This window comes from Prionailurus viverrinus, chromosome F1 (genome assembly GCF_022837055.1).
Source record: "Prionailurus viverrinus isolate Anna chromosome F1, UM_Priviv_1.0, whole genome shotgun sequence".
Classification (NCBI taxonomy): domain Eukaryota; kingdom Metazoa; phylum Chordata; class Mammalia; order Carnivora; family Felidae; genus Prionailurus; species Prionailurus viverrinus.
The window spans coordinates 53,018,218-53,045,589 of NC_062577.1; the positions used below are offsets into that span (position 1 = coordinate 53,018,218).

General features: G+C 38.2%; 1 protein-coding gene across 3 annotated transcripts in view; it reads left to right on the plus strand.

The window, feature by feature from the left end:
• Positions 1 to 27,372, plus strand: part of SPATA17 (spermatogenesis associated 17) — a 204,961-nt gene that overhangs the window by 173,142 nt on the left and 4,447 nt on the right. Inside the window, exons 10-11 of one of the 3 annotated variants that reach the window (XM_047840793.1) lie at positions 19,708 to 19,790; positions 23,422 to 23,683. In XM_047840793.1, coding sequence (XP_047696749.1) covers positions 19,708 to 19,788 — 81 coding nt within the window. In that variant the 3' untranslated portion in view covers positions 19,789 to 19,790; positions 23,422 to 23,683. Of the gene's footprint in view, positions 1 to 19,707; positions 19,791 to 22,379; positions 22,399 to 23,421; positions 23,684 to 27,372 lie in introns of those variants that run through there. The other 2 variants (XM_047840795.1, XM_047840794.1) reach the window with 2 other exon arrangements.

Below are 27,372 nucleotides of genomic sequence, written 5' to 3' on the forward strand. Positions count from 1 at the left end.
GAATCAGTGAATACTGAACCACTGCTCCTAAGGAGAATACAGGGTTAGGTTCCTGAGAACTTGCAGTCAACATTTTTGTCAACTGACCAATATATAACACTGATTTGTGTGTGTTTCTGTTTAAGCTTATTTATATATATTGTTGATTCATTAGCACCTAACTCCAGGCTAACAGCACTAGAACTCATACCTGAATGCAAGTTATCTAACATCTTTTCTCCCTAAGGAACATAGTAGCCTTCTTCCACTTAGGAACACTAGACCGCAATGCCGCCGTGTCCTTGGGGTCCGTTTTAAATGGTGAAATCACCAACAAAAAGGTGAAAAAGGTGTCACTAAAATTAGAACACAAAAGGACACTTGTTTAAAGCATAAGATCTGAAATGAGAAAGCAGGCCTCAGCTGGGATGTGTGCATCAGGTCACTGCTTTTTTGCCACTCTGCTTATATCTGTGGGTGAGTGAAAGCACTGTGAGCATTGATTAGGAGGTTACAAATAAATTTTAGTAGATTTGCAAATAAGGACTCTGAATAGTGATGATCAATGATTAGCATTCTTATAAAGAAGTCACCATTGAATACATTGCTATAGCCTCTTGACTGGTGAATCTGGGCATTATCATCTTTGCAAAACATGGCCACAATGAGAAGTCCTGTATTTCCATTCAACCAGGATTTATTGAGTCCTGACAGGACAGGCGATGTACTGGTGATGTAATGTACAAGACAAACACACCCCCTTCATTTTCCATAGAGCCCATAGATGAATATCTGTTACTCACTTTCTTCCTACTTTATTCTCTCTCCTTTTCCCCCTCCTCCTCTTCTTCTTCTTTCTTCTTCTTCTTCTTCTTCTTCTTCTTCTTCTTCTTCTTCTTCTTTTCTCTCTCTCTCTCTCACACACACACACACACACACTCTCCTACCTCTCCTGATTTCTCTGTCTCTCCCCCAAATACTTTTAGACTCAGGTTACTGATGGTACAGAGGAACCTGGATATAGCATCTGCTAGTTGGAAAAGGAAAGGTTCCCGAGTGTGGAGTGGACTTTAGGAGGACTCTCTTGGTGATGGAGAAAGGGCATGCAGTGTCCATCTTCTTCTCTTGGCTTCTAGAGTGACAGGGTTGAATGAGAGGATAAGGAGGTGCTATACCAGGAGGCCCAAACTTTGAGCAGATTTGTGGTTTCCCGAAGGCCACATCTGTTTTTTCATCAGTCATTCCTTTAGCCACATAATATTGACCAAGCCCCTGCGTTGTATGATACAGTGTGCTAAACCTTGGGGAAGAGTGAGAAGAGTGTGAGTGGTCTATTTAGTTCTTTCCCCTCTCGAGAAGTGTCTTGAAGTACCAAATCACCTAGAGGCATACAGTTTCTTTCTTACTAAGAAACACATAGTATTTAGGAAGGTCACAATCCTCGTTTCAGTTGCTCTTCCCACTCTGTGTGGTTTTGCCTTTAGCCACTCCGATATTATCTCTGAGCATTTTGCAGCACATTTTCCAGTACACTAACCATATACAAGCCCAAACTTCCCTGTTAGTGCCAGTTTCATACAGCATTCTGTCTATTTAAGATGGGCTGTCATTGGATATGAAAGTAATGCTCCTGGAACCTCTTACCCTAGTATCGTTAGCTTTGTCACAAAACCAACTGAAAGGCTACAGATCATTCTAACTATAGCATTGTATCTACTTGGATGTTCCATTTCAATGACTCTTATTTAGATGACATTTTTACTGTTTTTAGTTGAAAGTAAACAGATAAGGCTGTACAAATATATTTCTATATCTAGATCTATTCCTTCTGATATATCTTTATATCCTATATCTCTTTTCTTATGGCCATAATACATATCCACCATAACACAATGAACTGGTCAAACAAGAAACTTCATTGTTTATCCTTCACTTTGCATGTCTGGCCACCCATTTCCTGCTTGTGCATTTATTTATTTACTTATTTATTTATTTATTTTTCATGTTTTTAATGTGTATTTATTTTTGAGAGAGACAAAGGCAGAGACAGCGGGCAGGGCAGGGCAGGGGCAGAGAGAGAGGGAGACACAGAATCCGAAGCAGCCTCCAGGCTCTGAGCTGTCAGCACAGAGCCTGACGTGGGGCTCGAACTTGTGAACAGAGAGATCATGACCTGAGCTTAAGTTGGACACTTAACCGACTGAGCCACCCAGGCGACCCTCCCACCTGTGTATTTATAACCAAGACTATAAAGATGGAGGAGGAGTATGAACTAAATAAAAGAAAACACATAAGAGGCACCTGGGTGGCCCAGTTGGTTGAGCATCCAACTTCGGCTCAGGTCATGATCTCGCAGTTCATACGTTCCGTTCGAGTCCCACACTGGGCTCGGTGCTGACAGCCTGTCAGCACCCAGCCCGCTTCCTATCCTCTGTCCCCCTCTCTCCATCCCTCCCCCATCTTGCACTCTCCCAAAAATAAATAAATATTTTATAAAACAGATAAAACTATAGCAGATAAATCTAGTAAGAAGAAAGATATATAAAAATGGAAAGAGAATCAATAGAAACTCAAATATGCAATGTTAGAATTCAGATGTACTCACATTGAAATAAAAGTAGGAACGTGTATACCAAAGTCAAATATAAATGACCTTTGAATAAGCAACTATTTAGGAATATTCATTCAAAACTCTTGCCCTCATCCCTCAAATTAAAGGCACCTGAGAGTTTCTTAGTTTGAAAATAGCAAACATTTATGAAGTATCTGCTATATGCCAGGCATGGTTTTAAATGCTTTATATGTATGAACTCTTGTAATCATTGCAACAGCACTATGAGTAAAATATTATTTTCATGTTATTTCATCTCTTTCAAATGAGGAAACAGGAACTGCAGAGGTTACGCTAGTTTTCCAGGGTCACAGAACTCTTAAGAATGAAGCTGGATTTCAAACCCAAGAAGTTTGGCTCCAAAGCAATATTGCCTCAGAATACAAGTCCCAAGAAAGTTTCCAAACAACGCTTACAGATACCACCAGCGATACTCAAAGCATAATGTAATATACAAATGAACCTGATGTCCTTTTCACGTTCAGACTGACAGTGCATCCTGAACTCAGTGTCCGCTAAAAAGGGGTCCCTTGAGAGCATACACAAATGGTTTAATTGGAAGAGTACATGATAAATCCTAAAGCTTTGGGATTCAGAAGAACACAAATAATAGAGAACCCTTTAGGATGCTTTCCTGAAAATGCAGAGTGAACAGGGAGAAGACAAGAACTCCTGCAACTTGTAACCATATTTTCTCAAAACCGTAGAAATGCTCATGCCATCACAGAATCTTCCACATGTAATGAGAGCAAAGTTTAATTGTGCAGGAACAATGCCAAGATATCTTTTCAACCTGCCTATGAACTCTTGTTTGAAGACTATGGAAGAGCCCAAGTGCAAGCTAGACTTAACTGTGGTCTCATTTGGGAGGTGTTTTCAGTTAAAATAGTATTTAGTATTCTGGTAAAAGTTCTTGCCACTGTCTCTCTCTCTCTCTCTCTCTCTCTCTCTCTCTCTGTCTGTCTCTCTCTCTCTCTCTCTCTTTTTAAGATCTAAGAGAAAAATCTTTGCAATGCTTTAGAGCTGAATATTTTAAAAAGCATTTTAAGCTGAAGAGTATGCGCTTAGCCTTTGATTTCCATCCAATCCCAGAGGTGTTTGCTGTGGTGTATCGGCCCTGTCCTGTTTCCCAACATTCAAGCTGGTTGTTTAAGGACTCAGTTGTGAGTACCTGGTGAAAAGCCTTAAATAACTAGATAAACAGCCCAGCTGCCAACCTAAAGCAATCTTACACTTAGGGGGTGAGTGGCCCAGGAAATTTGCTCTTTGTCATTTTGACTTGGGTTTGAAAATGGACCTGGGCTGCATTCCAGCTCAAAGAGCCGTTCACTTCCAAAGACTCCTAAATTGTCCCAAGGAGCTCATTTTAGCAGTGGATTATTTGTGTTTGGCCGGGCATCCTAATAGCAAAAGCTGTCTGCTTTGGCAAGCAAAGGCTATGGCAGGATTTAGAATTACTATCCCCAGTGTTTTTCTTGATGAGGTTATTTTTCAGGAAAGCAGTCCCCCACCCTCCATTTAAAAAGTGACACTGCCTGAGTGTTGTGCAGGCAGTCTTCTTGAACTCATAAAGGGCCTCCCACGGCAGGGTGGCCTGTTCTATGTATCAGAGGCGAAGTTGAAACAAACAAGAAGCAGCACCAGGTATTTACCAAAACCAAAGCTGTCTGAATGACACATTCATCTTTTCCTATACCCGAGGTGGCAGTTATTGGTTGACTAGGGATGAGGAAGAATTTGGAGGTTTGAATTTAAAAATAAGAACGATAAAGAATTTGTGAAAAATTTTCTTTAGGGGATATAGAGCGTAGGTACTTGAAGAGTCGATGCTTATCTATCTACACAGTTGTAAATTGGGCCTATTGTCCGACTCTCCCCCTGGCCTGTGAGGCCTCCAGGTTTTGGTTACCATCAGCTGGAAGCTAACTAGCATAGTACCTACACACTGCAGGGGCTCAAATGTTACCGGAAGGCAGAGGTGAGATTAGAACACAGGATCAGGTAATGCTTCACTCATCGTATTAGAGGAGTCCAAAATTAAGTACACAAGAAGATCCCCAGGACTGAAGGAAGAAAATGTTAGAATTTCTACTTATATTTAGTTTTACCTCATTTATATACCTGTTTAACATTACATTTTAATATCACAGTATGATACATGTAGAACTTAAAACAGATAATTAGGTGTATATTAAAGAGTGCTTGCTCAAAAATATTTTTACTGATGGTGGATAATAAAAATTTTTGAGTCCCACTTTGCTGCTTTATTGCCCCATAATTAGTCTCTCATAGGTGTCAATGGAGTTTATTTAATTTGAGTTTTAAAATAACCTGGTGGGCAGAATATGAATAGCATTTTACCATTGAAGGAAAAGGGGAAGAAAATACTAGTGCTAAGTGCTGGGGGTTTTATCCTGGTTAATCCTCACAGCAGCTCCCTTTTATAGCTGATGAAGCAGAATGTGCTATTATTTTCTGGATTAATTTAAAGAGAATTGGTATCATATCTTCCTTGTTGGGTAGAATTCACCAGTGAAATCATCTGGGCCTGTTTTGGAAGATGATCAATTATTGATTGAATTTTTAAAATAGATATAGGCCTTGGGGCACCACTGGGTGGCTCAGTCAGTTGGGCATCCGACTTGGCTCAGGTCATGATCCCACAGTTCATGGGTTCAAGCCCCGTGTTGGGCTCTGTGCTGACATCTCAGAGCCTGGATCCTGCTTCGGATTCCCTCTCCCTCTCTCTCTGCCCCCACACCCTGCTTGCACTCTGTCTCTCTCAAAAATAAATAAACATTAAAAAAATTATTAAAAATAGATATAGGTTGATTCAGATAGGCTATTTCTCCTTGTGTGAGTTGTAGTAAATTGTGTCTTTCAAGAAGTTGGTCCATTTCACCTAAGTCATTAATTTTTGATCATAGAGTTGTTCATAATATTCCTTCATCATCCTTTTGATGTCTGTGGGGTCAGTTGGGATGATCCCTCTTTCATTTCTGATATTAGTAATCTGTGTCTTCTCTTTTTTTTTATTCTTAGCCTGCTAGGTGTTTATCAATTTTATTGATCTTTTCAGAGAACTGGCTTTTGGTTTTGTTGATTTTCTCTATTGATTTCATGTTTTCAATTTCATTGATACCTGCTCTGATTTTATTTTCTTCAGCTTACTTTCAATTTAATTTCTTCTTTTCCAGTTTTCTAAAGCGGAGTCTCAAATTAGTGGTTTTAGATGTCTCTTCATTTCTGCTATATACATTCAATGCTATAAATTTCCCTCTAGGGACTCTTTTTGCTGCATCCTACAAATTTTGATAAATTGTATTTTAATTGTCATTTAATTTGAAATTTTTTTTATTTCTCTTGATGTTTCTTCTTTGACCCACATGTATTTAGAAGTATTTTGTTCAATCCCCAAATATTTGGGGATTTTTCAGTTATCTTTCTGTTATTGATTTCCAGTTTAATTCCATTGTGATATTACAGTATACTTTGTATGACACTTACTCTTTTAAATTTGTTGAGATACATTTTATAGCCTTGAATGTGGTCTGTCTTGGTGAATGATCCATGTGAGCTTAAGAATATGTTGACTGGGGATGCCGGGGTGGCTCAGTCAGTTAAGTGTCTGACTTCAGCTCAGGTCATGGTCTCATGGTTTGGTGAGTTTGGGCCTCACGATGGGCTCTGTGTTGACAGCTCTGACCTCGGAGCCTGCTTCAGATTTTGTGTCTCCCTCTGTCTGCCCCTCCCCTGCTCATGCTCTCTCTCTCTCTCTCTCAAAAAAATAATAATAATAATAATAAACATGTTTTTTTAAATAGCATATGTTGGCTGTTGGATACAGTAGTCTTATAAATGTCAGTTAGACAGAGCTGATTGATAGCTGTTCTTTTCAAATATAGACTTACTGATTTTCTGCCTGCTGGCTCTGTCAGTTATTTAGAAAGGGGTGACTACTACAGTGACTAATTCTCCTTGCACTTCTGTCTCTTTTGCTTCATGTATTTTGATGCTCTGTTGCTAGGCACATACACATTAAAGATTGTTATGTCTTCTTTGAGAATTGACCCCTTTATCATGAAATACCTGTCTTTATCCCTGATAATTTCCTTACTCTCAAGTCTATTTTGTCTGAAATTAGTATCATTACTCCAGCTTTCTTTTGATTAATGTTAGCATGGTATATCTTTTCTATACCTTTACTTTTAGTCTGTTTGTATTTGTTATTTAAAATGGGTCTAGGGGCGCCTGGGTGGCTCAGTTGGTTGAGTGTCTGACTACTGATTTCGACTCAGGTCATGATACCAGCATCATGAGATCAAGCCCTGCCTCAGGCTCTGTGCTGAGCATGGAGCCTGCTTAATATTCTCTCTCTCTCTCTCTCTCTCTCTCTCCCCCCCCGTCAGGTCCTCTCCCCTGCTTGTGTGTGCTCTCACTCTCCCTAATAATAAATAAATAAATAAATAAATAAATAAATAAATAAATAAAGTTGTTTTTTTGTTCACAGTCTTTGCCTTTCATTGATGCATTTAGACTCTTCACATAAAGTGACTGTTAATATAGTTAGGTTAATATCTACTGTATCTGTAACTGTTTTCCATCAGTTACATTGTTCTCATCAATTACATTCTTCATTTTTTGCTTCTGTTTTTGCTTTCCACTCTTTCAGGCTTCTCTGGTTTTATTCAGCATTTTATATGATTCCATTTTCTCTCTTCTCTTAGCTTATCAATTATACTTCTTTCCAAAAATTTTTTTAGTGTTTGCTCTGGAGTTTGGAATATACATTTATGACCAATCAAAGTCCACTTTCAAATAACACTATTCTGCTTCCTACATAGTTTGTCTACCTTATAGCAGATTATTTCCAATCCCTTCCTCCCCGCCTTCCCTTACAACATTGTGGTCATTCATTTACCTCATCTATAACCTATAATCATGGATTATATTTTTGTTATTATTTTGAACAAGATGGTACCTGAAAGGTAATTAAGAAAAATGAAAACAAAAGGTTTCATTTTACCTTTGTTTATTTCATATCTAATGCTCCCCATTTGTAACCTGTATCATTTTCCTTCTCTCTGAAAACTTTAAAGTTTTCTTTGTTTAGAAAAGAAATTGCTTTTCTTGCAAAGTAGCTGTGCCTGTGACAGAGTTCTTCATTTGTCATCAAAATATGTGTCTGTCTGCAAGTCTTTGTTTCTCCTTTACATGAAGGCTAATTCTGGATACAGAATTGTAGGTGTTGGTTATTTTCTTTCAACACCTTTTACTCCACTGTCTTCTTGCTTGCATGGTTTCTGAAGAGAAGTTCAATGTCATTCTTAAACTTGATCTTCTGTATGTAAGGTGGTTTTTTACCATTTGGATTCTTTCAAGATTTTTCTCTCTTTTTTTTTTTAATGTTTATTTATTTCTGAGACAGAGAGACACAGAGCATGAACAGGGGAGGGTCAGAGAGAGGGAGACACAGAATCCGAAGCAGGCTCCAGGCTCCGAGCTGTCAGCACAGAGCTCGATGCAGGGCTCAAACTTATGGACTGCGAGATCATAACCTGAGACAAAGTCAGATGCTCAACTGACTGAGCCACCCAGGCACCCCAAGATTTTTCTCTTTGTATTTGGTTTTCTGCGGTTTGAGTATGACATGATTAAGTGTAAATTTTCCATGATCTCTCAGCTTTCTGAGTCTAGTTTCATGTCTGTCATCCATTTAGGAAAGTTTTTAACCATTATTACTTGAAATGTTCTTTTCTGTTCCTTTTTCTATGTCTTCTGAAATTCCCAGTATGCATACATTAAACCTAATGTGATGAGTTCTTGTGAACCTCTTCCATATCTTGCACATTCTATTTCACTTTTTCATTCTCTTTTCTTTTTGAATTTCAATTTTGTAAGTTTCTACTGACCTGTCTTCAAGCTCACTGATTCTTTCCTCATCTGTGTCCAGTTTACTGATGACTCCATCAGAGCCATTCTTTATTTCCATTACAGTGTTTTTGAATTTTAGTATTTCCTCGGGTTCTTTTTTTATAGTTTTTGTCTCTCTGCTTACATTACCTATGTGTCTTTGCATGTGGCCCACTTTTGGCATCAGCACCTTTAGCTTATTATTAATCCTGTGAAATCCCTAGCCTTATAATTACAAAATTTCTGCATATCTGAGTCTGTTTCTGATGTTTGGCTTGTGTCTTCAGATTTGGGTTTTTTGGGTGTTTTTGTTATTGCTTGCCTTTTAGCATGAGTTTTAAATTTTTGTTAGACACTAGTCATGGTATATTAAGTAAAAAGAACTAAAGTGCATAGGCCTTTAGTATGAGCTTTTATGTTTTCTGCCAAGGAATTAGGCTATTTACTGTTTGCTATAGCTGTGGTATCAGAGTTAAAATTTTCTTCAGTGTCCTTTTTCTTTTCTTCCTTGTTTTATTTGAGTATACTTAGAGACTCTTTAAATAGGGTCTCAGGCTTGTAATGATTTTGGCTGTCATCCCCTGCTTTCATACAGGAGCCTAATGAGGTGGTGGTAAGTTGTGGGGAGGGGAAATGTTCTATAGTCCTATGATTAGGTCTCAGTCTTCTAGTGACCCTTAGTTGGGTATTTCTCTTCCCTCAGATTGGTCAGGCTTTGATGATCCCCCAGGCCGGTAAAATAGTTTCACTTAGGATAGGACTTGTTAAAGAGACCAGAGCGCTCTGGGAATATTCATAAATGGCTACTTTAACCCTTCCCCTCTGCTGGAAGCAAGAGTGAGTTCACAGTGAGAACCTGGTAGATCTCCTAGGGGTAAATCTCAGGACAGCACAGGAGCCCTCCTATTACAGGACCCTTCAGAGTTCTTAACTATCAACTAGTCTACACTGAGCCACCAACAATTTGTCAATTACAGTTGAAGGTGTTCGTGGGGTATTGTCTTCAGTGTGCTTCTCTTCCTGAACTTCTCCTCCCAAATAAGTTGTGATCCTCTGCATCTGCCTGTCCCTCCCATTTTCAAGGAGGAATTTTGCCCTGTGACCTCAGTTTGCTTATGGATCCAAGAACAATTGACTTAAAATCTGTTCAACTTTTTCCTGTCGTGATGTGATGGGAGTGATGACTTCCAAACTCTTTTTTTACATATTGGACTCAGAAACCAGAGTCCAGATGAGTAAACAAATTCAAGTAGATTGAAGACCTCATCCAAGCTGAGAACACTAGTAAATGGTAATGCCGGGATTCCCTCATGGTTCTGGGTAGGCTAGAGCTTGGTGTGGGGCCCAGCACATGTTTGACAAATGAATCAGTAGCTCCAAAGCCAGGCCAGAGCCCTTTGTACTATGTCACACCACCATTGTCAAAAGTCAAAAGTCAAAAGTCAGTGATTAGATGGGGTCCCGGGTAACAGGGTTTAAAGAAATTAACCAAACAAAAACCCCCCTCAGTAAAAAAAAAAATAAAACAATGGAACATTCTTAGGGATATTACTGACAGAAACAAAAAATTACCTATGTAATAAGGGAAAGCATTAGTACAAAGTAAGCCTAATCAGCACTAGAATACTTTGGTCAAATGTGGAGAACTACCTGAGATGTAAGAGATAAAGAAACCTCAGACTACACCATTTCCGTTTTTTATCAGTTTGGGAAACTGCTACTTCTAGACAGGTGTTCAGACTATGAAAGTGGTTCATAAGACAGATGCAAAGATGATTTTGAAAGGTTGGAAAGTGAGGCCTTTGGAGGAAGAGCATTCTGTGTCTGGAGAAGAGGAGGGTGGAGGTCAGCTGAATAGGTCTGCAAGCATGTGAAGAGTATGCCCACCTCTAACTTTTATACAGCACAAGGCCAGAGCACCAAGAGCTCCATGTAAAATTAAGACCAAAAGTTGGCAAAATATCAAAGATGAGGATTTAATAATTGTTACCATGACTCGGTTATCTATTGGTGGGTCTGTAATGTTTGGGTGAGTGATAAAAGACATAAGTTATACATAATTATGCAGTGCATATAATTTATTTTCTTATATTTATTTCAGCAGAGTCATTGATTATATTTTTATTTTTTTATCTAATTTTATTTTTATTTTGTTTTTGCTTTTAATTTTTTTAATGTTTCTTTATTTTTGAGAGAGAGAGAGAGACAGAGACACAGAGTATGAGTGGGGGAGGGGCAGAGAGAGAGAGAGAGAGAGAGACATAGAATTCAAAACAGGCTCCAGGCTCTGAGTTGTCAGCACAGAGTCTGATGTGGAGCTTAAACCCACAAACCATGAGATCATGACCTGAGCCGAAGTTGGATGTTCAACCCAGTGAGCCACCTGGGCACCCCTTTTTTATTTAATTACATTTTTAGAACTAAGATTTTGATCTAATTATTATTACATTATTAATGATGATATAAACTGGATTTTAAAAGAAAATGTGAATCTATTTAAGACTTTGTAAAGTTTATTTATTTATTTTGAGAGAGACAGAGACAGCACACATGAGGGAGGGGCAGAGAGACAGGGAGACAGAGGGCTCCAAGCAGGCTCCACAGTGTCAGCACAGAGCCCGACATGGGGCTCGAACCCATGAAACCATGAGATCATGACCTGAACCAAAACCAAGGGTCAGACGCTTAACCAACTGAGCCACCCAGACGCCCCAGAAAATATAAATCTATTTAAAACATATACAGTTTGAATACATTTTTGTCAAGTATAAGTTAAAGTAAGTGTAAAAAACAAAAATTTTAACTTATTTCCATGTTTTAATGTAGCAGGATTCTTACACAGAGAGTCCTGACACCGAGGCTTTTCTTTCCAGGAAGCAACTTTATTCCTGCCGGCAGCACTCAGTTGGGTTCTTACCAAAGAACTGAGCCCCGATCACCACGTGGTGTAGTTTTTTAAATACATTTTTTACTTCTTTGTCTCCCATATATGGTAACACACAACCATGTGGTCTGATTAAGTGGTCTCATGGTACAACGTTGTGAGGGAAGTTGTCACATATGTGTATAGTCAGGTTGCCTTGAGGTATTTTTTTTTCTTTCCTTAGGGAAGGGACCTTGCCACGTTAAAAATGAGTTATTTTAATTCAGAATTATCTATTATATCAAATGAGTTCATTTAATTCAGAATTATCTATTGTATCAAAATGAGGGATAAATATAATTAATAAATATCAAAAGTTTAAACTAAAATAATAAAATTAACTTTTTCATTTAGTTTAGTTTTATTTTTATTTTATTATTTTTTAAATGAAATTTATTGTCAGATTGGTTTCCATACAACACCAGTGCTCATCCCAACAGGTGCCCTCCTCAATGCCCATCACCCATTTTCCCCTCCCTCCCACCCCCATTTTATTCTCAGTTTTTAAGAGTCTCTTATGGTTTGCCTCCCTCCCTAAGTTTTTTTTTTCCCTTCCCCTCCCCCACGGTTTTCTGTTAAGTTTCTCAGGATCCACATAAGAGTGAAAACATATGGTATCTGTCTTTCTCTGTTTGACTTATTTCGCTTAGCATAACAGTCTCCAGTTCCATCCACATTGCAACAAAAGGCCATATTTCATTCATTCTCATTGCCAAGTAGTATTCCATTGTATATATAAACCACAATTTCTTTATCCATTCATCAGTTGATGAACATTTAGTCTCCTTCCATTATTTGGCTATTGTTGAAAGTGCTGCTATAAACATTGGGGTACAAGTGCCCCTAGGCATCAGCACTCCTGTAACCGTTGGGTAAATTCCTAGCAGTGCTATTGCTGGGTCATTAGGGTAAATCTATTTTTAATTTTTTGAGGAACCTCCACACTGTTTTCCAGAGTGGCTGCACCCACCCAGTTTGCATTCCCACCAACAGTGCAAGAGGGTTCCCGTTTCTCCACATCCTCTCCAGCATCTATAGTCTCCTGATTTGTTCATTTTAGCCACTCTGACTGGCGTGAGGTGATATCTCATTGTGGTTTTGATTTGTATTTCCCTGATGAGGAGTGACGTTGAGCATCTTTTCATGTGCCTCTTGGCCATCTGGATGTCTTCTTTAGAGAAGTGTCAATTCATGTTTTCTGCCCATTTCTTCACTGGATTATTTGTTTTTCAGGTGTGGAGTTTGGTGAGTTCTTTATAGATTTTGGATACTAGCCCTTTGTCCGATATGTCGTTTGCAAATATCTTTTCCCATTCTGTCGGTTGCCTTTTAGTTTTGTTGATTGTTTCCTTTGCAGTGCAGAACTTTTTATCTTCATGAGGTCCCAATAGTTCATTTTTGCTTTTAATTCCTTCACCTTTGGAGATGTGTCAAGTAAGAAATTGCTGTGGCTCAGGTCAGAGAGTTTTTTTTCTGCTTTCTCCTCTAGGATTTTGATGGTTTCCTGTCTCACATTCAGGTCCTTCATCCATTTTGTGTTTATTTTTGTGAATGGTGTAAGAAAGTGATCTAGTTTCATTCTTCTACATGTTGCTGTCCAGTTCTCCCAGCACCATTTGTTTAAGACCCTGTCTTTTTTCCATTGGATATTCTTTCTTGCTTTGTCAAAGATTAGTTGGCCATACTTTTGTGGGTCCAATTCTGGAGTCTCTATTCCATTCCATTGGTCTATGTGTCTGTTTTTGTGCCAATACCATGCTGTCTTGATGATTACAACTTTGTAGTAGAGGCTAAAGTCTGGGATTGTGATGCCTCCCGCTTTGGTCTTCTTCAAAATTACTTTGGCTATTCGGGGACTTTTGTGGTTCCATACAAATTTTAGGATTGCTTGCTCTAGCTTTGAGAAGAATGCTGGTGCAATTTTGATTGGGATTGCATTGAATGTGTATATAGCTTTGGGTAGTATTGACATTTTAACACTATTTATTCTTCCAATACATAAGCATGGAATGTTTTTCCATTTCTTTGTATCTTCTTCAATTTCCTACATAACCTTTCTATAGTTTTCAGCATACAGATCTTTTACATCTTTGGTTAGGTTTATTCATAAGTATTTTATGATTCTTGGTGCAATTGTGAATGAGATCAATTTCTTTATTTGTCTTTCTGTTGCTTCATTATTAGTGTATAAGAATGCAACTGATTTCTGTACATTAATTTTGTATCCTGTGACTGCTGAATTCACGTATCAGTTCTAGCATACTTTTGGTGGAGTCTATTCCATGCATAATATCACGTCATCTGCAAAAAGGGAAAGCTTGACTTCATCTTTGCCAATTTTGATGCCTTTGATTTCCTTTTGTTGTCTGCTGATGCTAGAATTTCCAACACTATATTAAATAACAGCAGTGAGAGTGGACATCCCTGTCATGTTCCTGATCTCAGGGGGAAAGCTCTCAGTTTTTCCCCACTGAGGACAAGATTAGCTGCAGGCTTTTCATAAATGGCTTTCATGATGTTTAAGTATGTTCTTTCTATCCCGACTTTCTCGAGGGTTTTTATTAAGAAAGGATGCTGAATTTTGTCAAATGCTTTTTCTGAATCGATTGACAGGATCATATGTTTCTTATCTTTTCTTTTGTTAATGTGGTGTATCATGTTGATTGATTGGTGAATGTTGAACCAGCCCTGCAGCCCAGAAATGAATCCCACTTGATCATGGTGAATAATATTTTTTATATGCTGTTGAATTCGATTTGCATGCATATTCATCAGGGATATTGGCCTGTAGTTCTCTTTTTTTCCTGGGTCTCTGTCTTGTTTCGGAATCAAAGAAATGCTGGCTTCATAGAATGAGTCTGGAAGTTTTCCTTGCCTTTGTATTTTTTGGAACAGCTTGAGAAGGATAGGTATTATCTCTGCTTTAAATGTTTGGTAGAATTCCCCAGGGAAGCCATCTGGTCCTGGACTCTTATGCGTTGGGAGATTTTTGATAACTGATTCAATTTCTTCGCTGGTTATGGGTCTGTTCAAGTTTTCTATTTCTTCCTGTTTGAGTTTTGGAAGTGTGTGTGTGCTTAGGAATTTGTCCATTTCTTCTAAGTTGTCCAGTGTGTTGGCATATAATTTTTCACAGTATTCTCTGATAATTGCTTCTATTTCTGAGGCATTGGTTGTAATAATTCCATTTTCATTCATGATTTTATCTATTTGGGTCATGTCCCTTTTCTTTTTGAGAAGCCTGGCTAGAGGTTTATCAATTTTGTTTATTTTTTCAAAAAAAAACAACTCTTGGTTTCATCGATCTGCTCTACAAGTTTTTTAGATTCTATATAGTTTATTTCTGCTCTGATCCTTATTACTTATTTTTCTTCTGCTGGGTTTGGGGTGTCTTTGCTCTTCTGCTTCTAGTTCCTTTAGGTGTGCTGTTAGAGTTTGTATTTGGGATTTTTCTTGTTTCTTGAGATAGGCCTGGATTGCAATGTATTTTCCTCTCAGGACTGCCTTCGCTGCATCCCAAAGCGTTTGGATTGTTGTATTTTCATTTTCATTTGTTTCCATATATTCTTTAATTTCTTCTCTAGTTGTCTGGTTGACCCATTCATTCTTTAATAGGGTGTTCTTTAACCTCCATGGTTTTGGAGGTTTTCCAGACTTTTTCCTGTGGTTGATTACAAGTTTCATAGCATTGTGGTCTGAAAGTGTGCATGGTATGATCTCAATTCTTTTATACTTATGAAGGGCTGTTTGCGACCCAGTATGTGATCTATCCTGAAGAATGTTCCATATGCACTCAAGAAGAAAGTATATTCTGTCGCTTTGGGATGCAGAGTTCTAAATATATCTGTCATGTCCAACTGATCCAATGTCTCATTCAGGGCCCTTGTTTCTTTATTGATCCTGTGTCTAGATGATCTATCCATTGTTGTAGGTGGGGTATTAAAGTCCCCTGCAATTACCACATTCTTATCAATAAGGTTGCTTATGTTTGTGATTAATTGTTTTATATGTTTGGGGGCTTCTATATTTGGGGCATAGACATTTATAATTATTAGCTGTTCCTGATGGATAGACCCTGTAATTATTATATAATGCCCTTCTTCATCTCTTGTTACAGCCTTTAATTTAAAGTCTAGTTTGTCTGATATAAGTATGGCTACTCCAGCTTTCTTTTGACTTCCAGTAGCATGATAGATAGTTCTCCATCCCCTTACTTTCAATCTGAAGGTGTCCTCGGGCCTAAAATGAGTCTCTTGTAGATAGCAAATAGATGGGTCTTGTTTTTTTAATCCATTCTGATACCCTATGTCTTTTGGTTGGAGCATTTAGTCCATTTACATTCAGTGTTATTATTGAAAGATATAGGTTTAGAGTCACAGTGATGTCTGTAGATTTCATGCTTGTAGGGATGTCTCTGGTACTTTGTGGTCCTTGCAACATTTCACTCATAGAATCCCCCTTAGGATCTCTTGTAGGGTTGGTTTAGTGGTGATGAATTCCTTCAGTTTTTGTTTGTTTGGGAAAACCTTTATCTTTATCTCTCCTTCTATTCTGAATGACAGGCTTGCTGGATAAAGGATTCTCAGCTGCATGTTTTTTCTGTTCATCACATTGAAGATTTCCTGCCATTCCTTTCTGGCCTGCCAAGTTTCAGTAGATAGGTCTGTAACTACTCTTATGTTTCTACTTTTATAAGTTAGAGCCTGTTTATCGCTAGCTGCTTTCAGCATTTTCTCTTTATCCTTGTATTTTTCCAGTTTCGCTATGATATGTTGTGCAAAAGATCGATTCAAGTTATATCTGAAGGGAATTTTCTGTGCCTCTTGTATTTCAATGCCTGTTTCCTTCCCCAGATCAGGGAAGTTCTCAGCTATGATTTGTTCAAGTACACCTTCAGCCCCTTTCTCTCTCTCTTCCTCTTCTGGAATTCCTATTATACGGATATTGTTCCATTTGATTGCATCACTTAGTTCTCTACCTCTCCCCCATACTCCTGAATTTTTTTATCTCTCCTTTTCTCGGATTCCTTTTTTTCCATAATTTTATCTTCTAATTCATCTATTCTCTCCTCTGCCTCTTCAATCTGAGCTGTGGTCGCCTCCATTTTATTTTGAGGCTCATTTATAGCTTTTTTTAGTTCCTCATGACTATTTCTTAGTCCCTTGATCTCTGTAGCAATAGATTCTCTGCTGTTCTCTATCCTTTTTTCAAGCCCAGCGATTAATTTTATGCTATTATTCTAAATTCTTGTTCCGTTATATTGCTTAAATCATTTTTGATCAATTCGTTAGCTGTCCCTACTTCATGGAGTTTCTTTTGAGGAGAATTCTTCCATTTCATCATTTTGGGTAGTCCCTGCTATAGCTCCAAACTGCAGGGCATGTCCCCTGTACTGTCCAGAGTAACTTGTGTTGGTGGGTGGGGCTGCGGTCAGACCTGGTGTCTGCCCCCAGCCCACTGCTGGGGCTACAGTCAGACTGGTGTGTACCTTATCTTCCCCTCTCCTAGGGGCAGGACTCACTGTGGAGTGGTGTGGCCCCTGTCTGGGCTGCTTGCACACTGCCAGCCTTGTGGTGCTGCTTCGATGAGATCTGGCCTAGGGCGTATTAGCTAAGGTGGATCTGCAAGGTAAGCATAGGGGCGGGAGGGGCAGGCTTAACTCCCTTTGCTGTCGGTGGTCACCTGCAGGAGGGGCCCTGCAGCACAGGGAGGGAGGCAGGCCCGTCAGAGGGATGGAGCCACAGAATCCAGGGCATTTGCACCGTGCAAGCAAGTTCGGTGACGGGAACTGGTTCCCTTTGGAATTTCGGCTGGGGGATGGGAGAGGGAGATGGCGCTGGCCAGCGCCTTTGTTCCCCCACTGAGCTGAGCTCTGTCTTCAGGTGCTCAACAACTCTCCCTCCCCACATCCCCTTGCCCTCCGTGCTCTCCGAGAGCAGAACTGTTGACTTTTAACATTCCAGATGTTAAGTCCCAATGGCTGTCAGAACTCATGGAGTCCGGCCCCTCCGCTTTTGCAAACCAGACTCGGGGGCTCTGCCTTGCCAGGTGGGCTGCCCCTCCACCGCCCCAGCTCCCTCCTGCAGGACTGTGTAGCGCACACCGCTTCTCCACCGTTCCTACCCTCTTCCGTGAGCCTCTTGTCTACCTTGGCTCTGGAGAGTCCATTCTGCTAGTCTTCTGGTGGTTTGGGGGTTATTTAGGCAGATGTGGGTGGAATCTAAGCGATCGGCAGGACGAGGTGAACCCAGAGTCCTCCTACGCCTCCATCTTCCTTTAATCTCTCATTTAGTTTTTTGAAAAATAAATTGCCGTGTGTATTTATAAAAAGAAAACACTTGGGACGCCAGGGTGGCTCAGATGGTTAAGCATTCAACTCGATTTCAGCTCAGATCGTGATCTCACGGTACATGAGATCAAGTCCTGTGTAGGGCTCTGTGTCAATAGTACGAGCCTGCTTGGGATTCTCTGTCTTTCTCTCTCTCTGCCCCTCCCCGACTCTCTCTCTCTCAATGTAAATAAAATAAAATAGATAAATAAAATAAATAAAATTTAAAAAATAAAAAGAAACTTTAAAAAGAAAACTCTTCACAGTTGTAGATTTCTGTGTGCCTACATAAAAAATCACTACCATGCTTCACACATATGCCTAACTTCCATACATTCAAATTTAAGAGTAATATGAATTATTTACTACTGCAAAATGCTCCTACTATGTCATTGGCAACCCTTGCAAATACCGTGTCGATTCTTGAGTACCTCTAGAATCACAATTTGAACTAAAAAGAAAGCAAGAATGTGGATATTGGGCACCACAGGAAAATAGTACTTGATTATATAAAATTCCGTTGCATTTTTGCTATTTTTTTTCAAATTAATTAGTTTTTTATCTAAGTGTTTCTGTCGCTTAAATTCTCTTCATACTCAAAAGCAGCGTCTGTTAAAGCATAACTGCCTTCGTGTCCCTTGGGCTCTGTCACTTTGTTTCACTAACACAGAGCGACAGGTGTGGGGCTTCTCCCTGGGGCCTGGATAACGTTGGTCCTAAAAGCAGAGAATTAGGGTTAAGACCTCTAGCCGGAAGAGAGAGCCAGGTCCCTAGTGGCAAAGATACTCTCATGTTCTTCAGTACATGTATGTTTTGTGTGTTTGTAATGGATGAACTCTGTAAGAGGTGGGCTCAGGGCAAAGGTCCTTGTTTCCAAGTTTTTCTTAAAAAAAAAAAAAAAAGAAAAAGAAAACTATCCCAAATCATCTCCATTAAGTATAGGCCTCCTTTACAAGGAGACACATATATTTTTTTATAGTCTGACCATTTATCGATAGCATTCACTGTTGATTTAGTACTTTACCTCTTATTGTGCCTTTTTAACAAGCATGAAGAGCATCCATTTGTATCACTCAAATGCTGCTTCTCTGGGTACTGAGTAAAAAAAAAATGATTTTTCCCCTCTAAACTCCTTTAGCATTCATTTGAATCAATGCTATGGTACTTACCACAGTCTGCCCTCTGTTATGAGTATTTGGGTATATCAGCTTTCCCATGTCATTCATTCAGTCAACAACTGTTTCTTACAAAACAAAGCACCGATTCCTATGAAGCTTATAATCTCATGTGGGACACAAAATAAATAAATATTCAATATCCTGGAGCGGCAATTAAGAAAATAGAGCCAGTTAAGACAATAGAACGTTTTAGGAGTGCTATTTTATATATACAGGTAGTCTGGGAAGGCCTCTGTGAACAGAGATGTGATAAAAGGAGGGAATGAGCCACGGAAATAAGTGGAGATAAAGCTGTCCAGGTGGAGGCGTCTGTAACTATAAAGACTGGGAAGAAATGTGTTCCGTAAACAAGTGTGGCTAAAGAGGGTCAAAAGAGGGGGAATGTAGAGGAAAAGAAGCCATGTCCAAAAAGGACCCAAAAGTACAACTATGTGGGGGGACTTACAGGTCAAGGTAAAAAAATTTAGATCGTAAGCTCCTTTAAGATAGGTGACTAGGTGTGGTCTTTGCATCACTCAGAGGTTCTTAATAGTGCCACCCATGACTATGACAAGCTGTGTGTTTAAGGAAACTTCTGTACCTCTGGCTTTCAACTGATAACAATTATCTGTTAATTTTGTCTGATTTGAGGATATGACAGGAAATGTGAAGTGCAGTTAAATAGCTATCTAAAAGTGTAATATAATATAAATTACAATGAAATAATAATAATAATAATAATAATAATAATACAAAGTAAGGTCTCTGTGGTAATCTTTGATCTTTTTCCTCCCAGGATTTCCAAACTGTATTACCATCATTTGATCTCTTCTCAAAGTATGGAAAATTATATTCAAAAGCTGGACAAATTATATAAAGGTATGCTATTTTGCTAAGAAGTATTTCAAAAAGTATATTAAAAACATTTTAAAAATCAAACAAGATTGACTTTAACTCTCAAGCATTTTTAAAACTGTGCTATAATATTTATCTATAATAAAACTTTATCTTTTGTTCTGATTTAATGGCTTTAACTTCAAAAATCATGGATTTTCTTTTTCAAATCTCCAAAATAGACTCAAAACACATTAAGAGAACTGACAAAAATCTGAGGTAACCTTTTAAGTTAATTAATACAGTAAATAGGTTTACACAATGCAATGAAAAAAATACTGATAGTGTCCAAAAGTTAAAATAGTATAAAATATTATATTCAGTATGTGTGCTATTTGAAATATGAGTTGTCTTTAGGGGATTCCAAATAAGTAGTGTCTAAGGTCTCTGATTATCAAAGTTTACAGTACAGAAAAGAACAGAGATACCCATATAAACTTCAAGATCACAAAATAAGCTCTCAGTGAAAACTGTTTAATTACTGAGAAGTTTTAGAATAGCAAGCGATTATAATAAAGTAAGACTAATAGGGACTGTGGCACTTTCAACCAAATTAAAGGAGGTATGATAAGAAGACAGCAAAGATGACTTCAGTTGAGGGAAAAGTGCAGCAGTGAGAAATCATGCTGGGTGAAATTCCCTAGGCAGCCTCCCCCACCAAGAAGCAAGGGAAAAACAGGACTGGTTCATTGGAAAGAGCACAGAGTAGATTCAAGCAACTTGGGTTCTGTAGATTTCACGTTAGTTTAACTTCTCTCCCCACTTACAACTTTGGATGCCTCAAAGTTGCTCTATGTGTTAAATGTAGACACTAATATCTACCTCTTAACTACTCCAAAGGAATATATGAAGGGGAATATATGAAGGGAAATATGAAATATCCTGAACTAATACAAAAGCATACATATAATGCCAAGTGGAATTGTGGTTTCAAAGGTTTATAAAGTATCGGCACAGATTGGAGCATCTATCTAGTATCTGTGACTCACAGGATGAAGTAGTTTTAAAAAAAATTGTAACCTTTATTTATTATTGAGAGACAGAGAGAGACAGAGCGTGAGCAGGGGAGGGGCAGAGAGAGAGGGAGACACAGAATCCAAAGCAGACTTCAGGCTCTGAGCTGTCAGCACAGAACCCGACGCGGGGCTCAAACTCAAAAACTGCGAGATCATGACCTGAGCTGAAGTAGGTGCTTAACCGACTGAGCCATGCTGGTGCCCCCAGGATGAAATGGTTTACATAAAATTTTCCATATTTGTGTATGACTTCAGATATTAGTTCAAAGATAGAGCCCATTATAATGGTGAAAGGTTGAAAACAGCATGAACACTCAGTAAATGCTGAGTTAAATAAATGAGGACATGAAATGCAACATTCTGAAGACATCAAAAATACCAACATAGATCTTTACCTATTAGTTTGAAAAAAATGCTTATAATATATTTCTAAGAAAAGAAGGCTGAATTCAACAGAACCTGTGTAGTCCGATTTCATTAAAACTGTGTGTGTGTACATGTATATATATAATGTGCATGTATATATAAAAGCACGCATACACTTATTTGCATATTACATGCATATGTATACATTCTTAAAAGGCAAAATGTTAGCAATAGTTATCCCTAAATAGTGAGATTATGATTTTCTTTTTGGATGACGCCTCTTTGTAGTCTCATTTTGTGAAATTTGCCTCTAATCAGACAAAAGCAAAGTGTTGAAACAAAATACTCCAATAGGGGCTACTTGCCCTTCTTTACCAATTATAGAAACATCTTGACTTTCTTCGATTCAATCATCGTAACTTAGAGACAATTATCTTTTTTTCTGAAGACAAAATAATTACTTGCTAAGTTATTTATAAGGAAGACAAGGATGAGTAACAAATGTTTCACATTACTTTTAATTAAAAAGAGTGCCCAATGCACAGATATGTGACGGAAATATGAGATAGAAATTAAAAAAAAAATGTTTGCTAACGCTTCTCTTGGATCTGGAACTATTTTGTGAATTGAAAATATTATCAAAATGTCATCTCCTCTTCTTGGAAAGGAAATTAATGCCTAGTGTTTAATTTTGGTAAGTGGAGGGTAGCAGCCTTAGCTGAGGCTCTCCTATTAAGATTTAATTTCAGCAAATACAACAGAGTGCTTCTGTTCTTTGTAAAGAAGGCCAAGACGGGGACACTTGCCCCAAAGTGTTGAATAAAGATGCCATAGTAATTTTTTGAGCTATCTATTTGATTGCTTCAGCTTCAAGGTAGTTCATCACTTCACTATAACTCACCCTACATTGCCTCTTACACCCATACTACTTTTTCCCATCAGGCCGATTAGAATAGTGATGCCTTTACCAGATTAATCTTTCTTTCCTCAGCACGTCTGCGTTTAGGATAAACAGAGCCAACGCTACCCATTTTGATTAATACACTAAGATTTCAGCCTGGAAATGGCTGAGAGTGAATTAGATTTTAAACACGCACGTATTTTAAAATCTGCTCTCTGCAAAGAATATGACTCCTTATAATTTCTTTAACTTTTCTTTATAACTGCTTACTTCTGTAACCTTTGGTTACAGTTTCCTAAAGGCAGCTTTGTTGAAAATCGGATCATACTAGAGCCTTTGGAGGATATAGACTGCTTTGCCATAAAGACTGCTACATCCATCTTTCCAGGCAGAAGAGTTTCTTTAAAGACTCAAGTGAAATAAACATTAGCAAAATAAGGTGAAATCATTGGTTAGTCTGGCATCAGTGTGAGTTGTCTTGCATTATGTGCTCTCCAAGTTTTTCAGATTCTTCTTTGTTTGGTCCAAGCTATCTTTCTGCTAAAATGTGGTTAAATTTTGAGGCCAGATGAGTTGTTTTAATTAAATTATGATGCATGAAAACCAATGTACTTCCCCCCCCCCCCATCCCATACCCCTTTTCATAGGAATTTGGCACATAAATCACTCAAACAGCTGAGAAAAAAAATTAAAATAAAAAGTACATTTAGTCAGCACCTGAGTTAGGAAAGGGGTGAGATTCTATTGTCTTTTCCCAGAAGAAATAAGGTCTTAGCAAACGTGTAAGGAAAAAGAAGGTTTCTGAAGAGAAAGGAATAATCAGGCATATAAGCTATATATATGCCTTTGGGGGATTACTTTTTTAATTCAATAAGAGAAATGATGAAACTTTGTCATTCAGTTTGACACTATGTGAATTTATAACCCTTTCCAGTTTAGTAATAATGAATCGGCAAAAAATAAAACGAAACAAAAACCAAGGTATCTTTAGCATCTTTTTCTTGGCTCTGTGGTCCTTTGAATAAGGATAATACAACAACCCACTTGCCTGTAGAAAGACAGTCTGCTGCTTCTCCTTGACTGAGGCAGGTGGGCTGGGCATTCTATGTGTCCGGTGGCACATATGATCGGCATGTCTACCAGGAGCTGCAGCGGTGTAGACAGAGATCAAAGAATAGGGTATTCCAGCAGGGCTGGGCATGAATCATATCATGGTGTAGCCTCCCAGACTTCTAACTGAGCTAACTCTATGTGAGCAAGATTTAAATAGAGAATTTGAGAACTCTTGTTACTGGGTTCTTTTTCTTCGTTCATTGTACCGTTTTGTTTTTAGAAAGTAAAAGAAGACAAAAGGTAAAAAGGAGGTTAAAGTGTGAAGTGAGTGTGGAATAGAAGGACCCCCACTGCCTGGATTCCTGGATTCTACTTCTGTGACTGCTGAGCGACCTTGACACAAGTCTTTTAACCTCTGGAGTTTCTCTCTCTCTCTCTCTCTTTCTCTCTCTCTTATTTGTCCCAAAGAAAAAATTGGAAACACCTTTGGTTCATTCAAAAATTCTGCAGTTATAATAGTAAAATAAAAATGAGTATCCTACAGAAAGTACACTTAAACCATACTTCTTACAGTGATTCAACGAACTATAACGTTTTATAGCCAACTGCTCATAATTATAGTGTGGATCTATGTACACATAGTGTGTGAATAGTGGGTATCTTGCCTCTGAGAATCTCTGTCACAACCACAGCCCCTGGTGACCAAAAGTGCCATAAATGGCTCCCCTGAAGTGGCCATATACTGACCCCATTGCCCTAGTCACAATGGATGAAGCCAGTTTGAGGTACCCAAGTTAAAGGCAGCCAACACGTAAGTATGAATGATGAATGGTTTAAAGTATGAGTGGAATGAAGTGGTATGGTGTGACAGCTCCGCTCTGAGGGAAAGAGGGACTCATCAGAGCCATTAGAACCCCCTCAGGACATCGAACTTGTGAACACAGACAAAGACCAGTGGGTATGGGACCAGAAACGTGTAGCCTCCCTCAAATCGAGAAGACATTTGCGGGTCTCTACTACAAAGAGAGTGCAACAGTAATCTGGCCATTAAAGGTTGTGCTTAGCACATTGAATTCACTTAATAAGTGGTTTCTGAATGAAAAACAAGTGTCTCACTGATTAGATTGTGAAATTTTAGGGTACGCCTTCTAACCCTTTGAATCTGTAATAGCAATTGGCAGTCTATTAGGTATTTTGTAGATGGTAGGTGAATATTTGTTGATTCTGACTTCAGTACAAACTCAGAAGACAATTAGCTGGTACTAGAAAGAGTCTGAACATTGTCCACTTCAAAGCTACGTGGCAAATCTTGTGATTAAATCCATAACCTTGCCCTTGTCATTCTGAGTGTCTAAGCTGGAATTTTAAAGCTGATTGGTATAATGAGGCATTATGCAAGGAATTATGGTTTGTGAAGTTTTATAGGAAACAGATTTACTTTAAAAAATTAAGTTAATTTATTTACTTTGAGAGAGAGAGAGAGAGTGGGGTAGGAGCAGAGAGAGAGGAAGAGAGAACTCCAAGCCAGGCTTGAACTCACGAACTATGAGATCATATTCTGAGCTGAGATCAAGAGTCAGATGCTTAACCGACTAAACCACCCAGGCACCCCCAGATTCACTTTTAAAACATCTTCAGTGTTACTTTTTTAAAAACAGTTAACATTCATTTAAAGTCAAATTTGGTGAATAATGGTGAGAGTTATGGTAAGTATGGGTTTGCAGAAAATTCAAGGACACCATAAAAGTGAAAGCTTTTCTTAATAAGACAATATTTATGGCAAGGAGGAATTCACAGTCATCTGGGAGTGGGAAATAGAAATAGAATCAAAAAATATATTATGATGTGTTACACAAAATAATGGAAGATGGTAAATAATTACTCTGTGTTATAAAGTGTAAGAAGTTGAGTAGAAGTAGCCAGATTCAGAACAGAGCAGACTTTGAAACATTATGCATTCAGACTGGATGCATAACAGACTGGATGATTCAACTATCAAACTTCATTTTCTCTAGAAACAATTAACGAAAATAAAAATCAAAATTACATTATCAGAGACATGGAGTGGGGAGTATATAACTGGCCACTGGTTTTAAAGTTTCCTAACTCTACCAAGCCTCATTTCTCTCTTCCTTGATTATTATTCTGTTTTTTAATTTTTAACAGGATATATTATATTACTTTATATATAAATGAATACATATAAATATATAAATGAATACATATATATATATATATATATATATATTACTTTACAGTAATGGAATAAATGATTCCTGTTCTTTTGTCATAATCTTAGGATACTAGAATCTTATTCTAATGCTGCTGCCAGTACTCACAACATTTTGGGAACACATTCTTTTAAAATAACTTTCAGCATTTTATGAGGTATTACATAACCTCAGTACTTCAAAGTTACCTGTTGTTGGAATAAACAAAAGTAATTGTGAGGGCATCTTACTTCTCTTTCTTTCTTTCCTCTTCCCCTTCCTGTTCCTCCTCATTGCCCTCCTCCTCCTCCTCCTTTCTCTTCCTCTTCTTCCTCTTTTTTCCTCTCCTTCGAAGTTTTATCACTGTGTCCATATATGTATAGACACCCAAGAAAAATAATTCTAGCCCTTGATATCTTCTTGGGAACTGCTACGTATTTCATTGTTCAGAAGGCCAGTTTTATCTTGATCTCTGAGACCCAAGCTCTTGAATGCTTCAGGTGCTCCATAGCCAGTCTTTGTCATGTTTTGTTCTTCACCACCACTACCTCCCCCAAACACACATACATAAGCTCCTGATAACTAGAGAGGTGCCCAGACAAGTCCAAAAATGCCCTTGTATTCAGTAGAGAGAAGACTGAGATGTGGAATCTTACTAGAGAACACAATTGAGGAAAGCAATCTGTTTCTTCCGGAAAACTACCTAGCTACATCAACTTCTATACAATTTTCTTCCTACATTCCCAGAATCAGCCATTCAAGAAAGTTAGTGAGACATAGTGTCTGACCAAAACTAAGCGATAATTCACCAATTAATTCTGAATGAATATTGGCCCCATTAAAAACATTGATAACACCGTGGATGTTTAAAGGTATATACCCTGAGAACATTCAGACTTAGATCTCCAGTTCTTCTGAAGTCAACATACTCGTCAACTTTCTTATGGTTAAGCAGATAATATCTTTCTTCCCCGTAGCCCATCTCTAATTTCTTTGAGGGCAAATAACTGTCTCTCATGATAAATACCCTTTTTCCAACCTCTAGCAGAGCACCTGGCGCAGAGCAGAATATCTGTTGGATAAATGTTGTTAAGGAAGTTCCAAAAATCTTTCAAGGAATGGAAGCTGTAAAATAGCATCTAGCTTCCTGAAATAGTGCCTACAAAGACACCATTGCTCACTTGAATGCATACTTTGTGGAATGTTATTTTTAATTAGTCTCATTTATAGTTATGTTGCATATTATTTTGGATACAGATTTGGATATACACTAAGTTGGTTGACCCTGAGGTCAAGTTATGATTGCTGCTTGGGTAAAGTGTTCCTTCTGGAAACTAAACTTTTATACCTGTAAATTAGTAATTTTCCTTAATTGTCTTTATCTATACAATATAGTATTGTGGCTTAGGGAAATGCTGAATCTTTTTTATTGATTGTATCCCCTTTTTACTCCGTTCCCCCACTTTTACGGCCTACCTCTCCTATCCATGTGGTGTCCATCATGTGCTAATTTTACCTTCAATCACATTTTTTTTTCTCCAGCTTTTTAACTTTGCCCTGATGTTCTCTTCCATTTTATTCTTTTTCCATCATAAAACGGCTCAAACCCTTTTGGGAACAAAGGTGGATATTAATAAAATCACAAAATTGTATGTGGAACTTGTCTAAGGTCATAGTGATGCCTAAAAGCAGCAGAATTGCTGAACCAGTAGAGCTTAGTTGGTCCAAGTTCCAGTTCACAAGAAACCATTACCTAAAGCATCAGAATAAAATTTCGTTGAAAAATGAGTGAGTGAGTGAGTGAGTGACCCACTGGAGAATATAGTTTGGGTTGGTCTGTATGCCATGAATTAAATTCTAGTTAGCATCTGTCTTTAAGCATATCTAAAACCGTCTCTAAGCATATCTAAAACCATACTCATTACATCTTTTGTGTTACATCTCTAATGATGAGCTTTCTAACTCTTCTACAGTAAATGACTCTTCTCTCATAAACCACTGCCAATGAAAGACTCTAAATG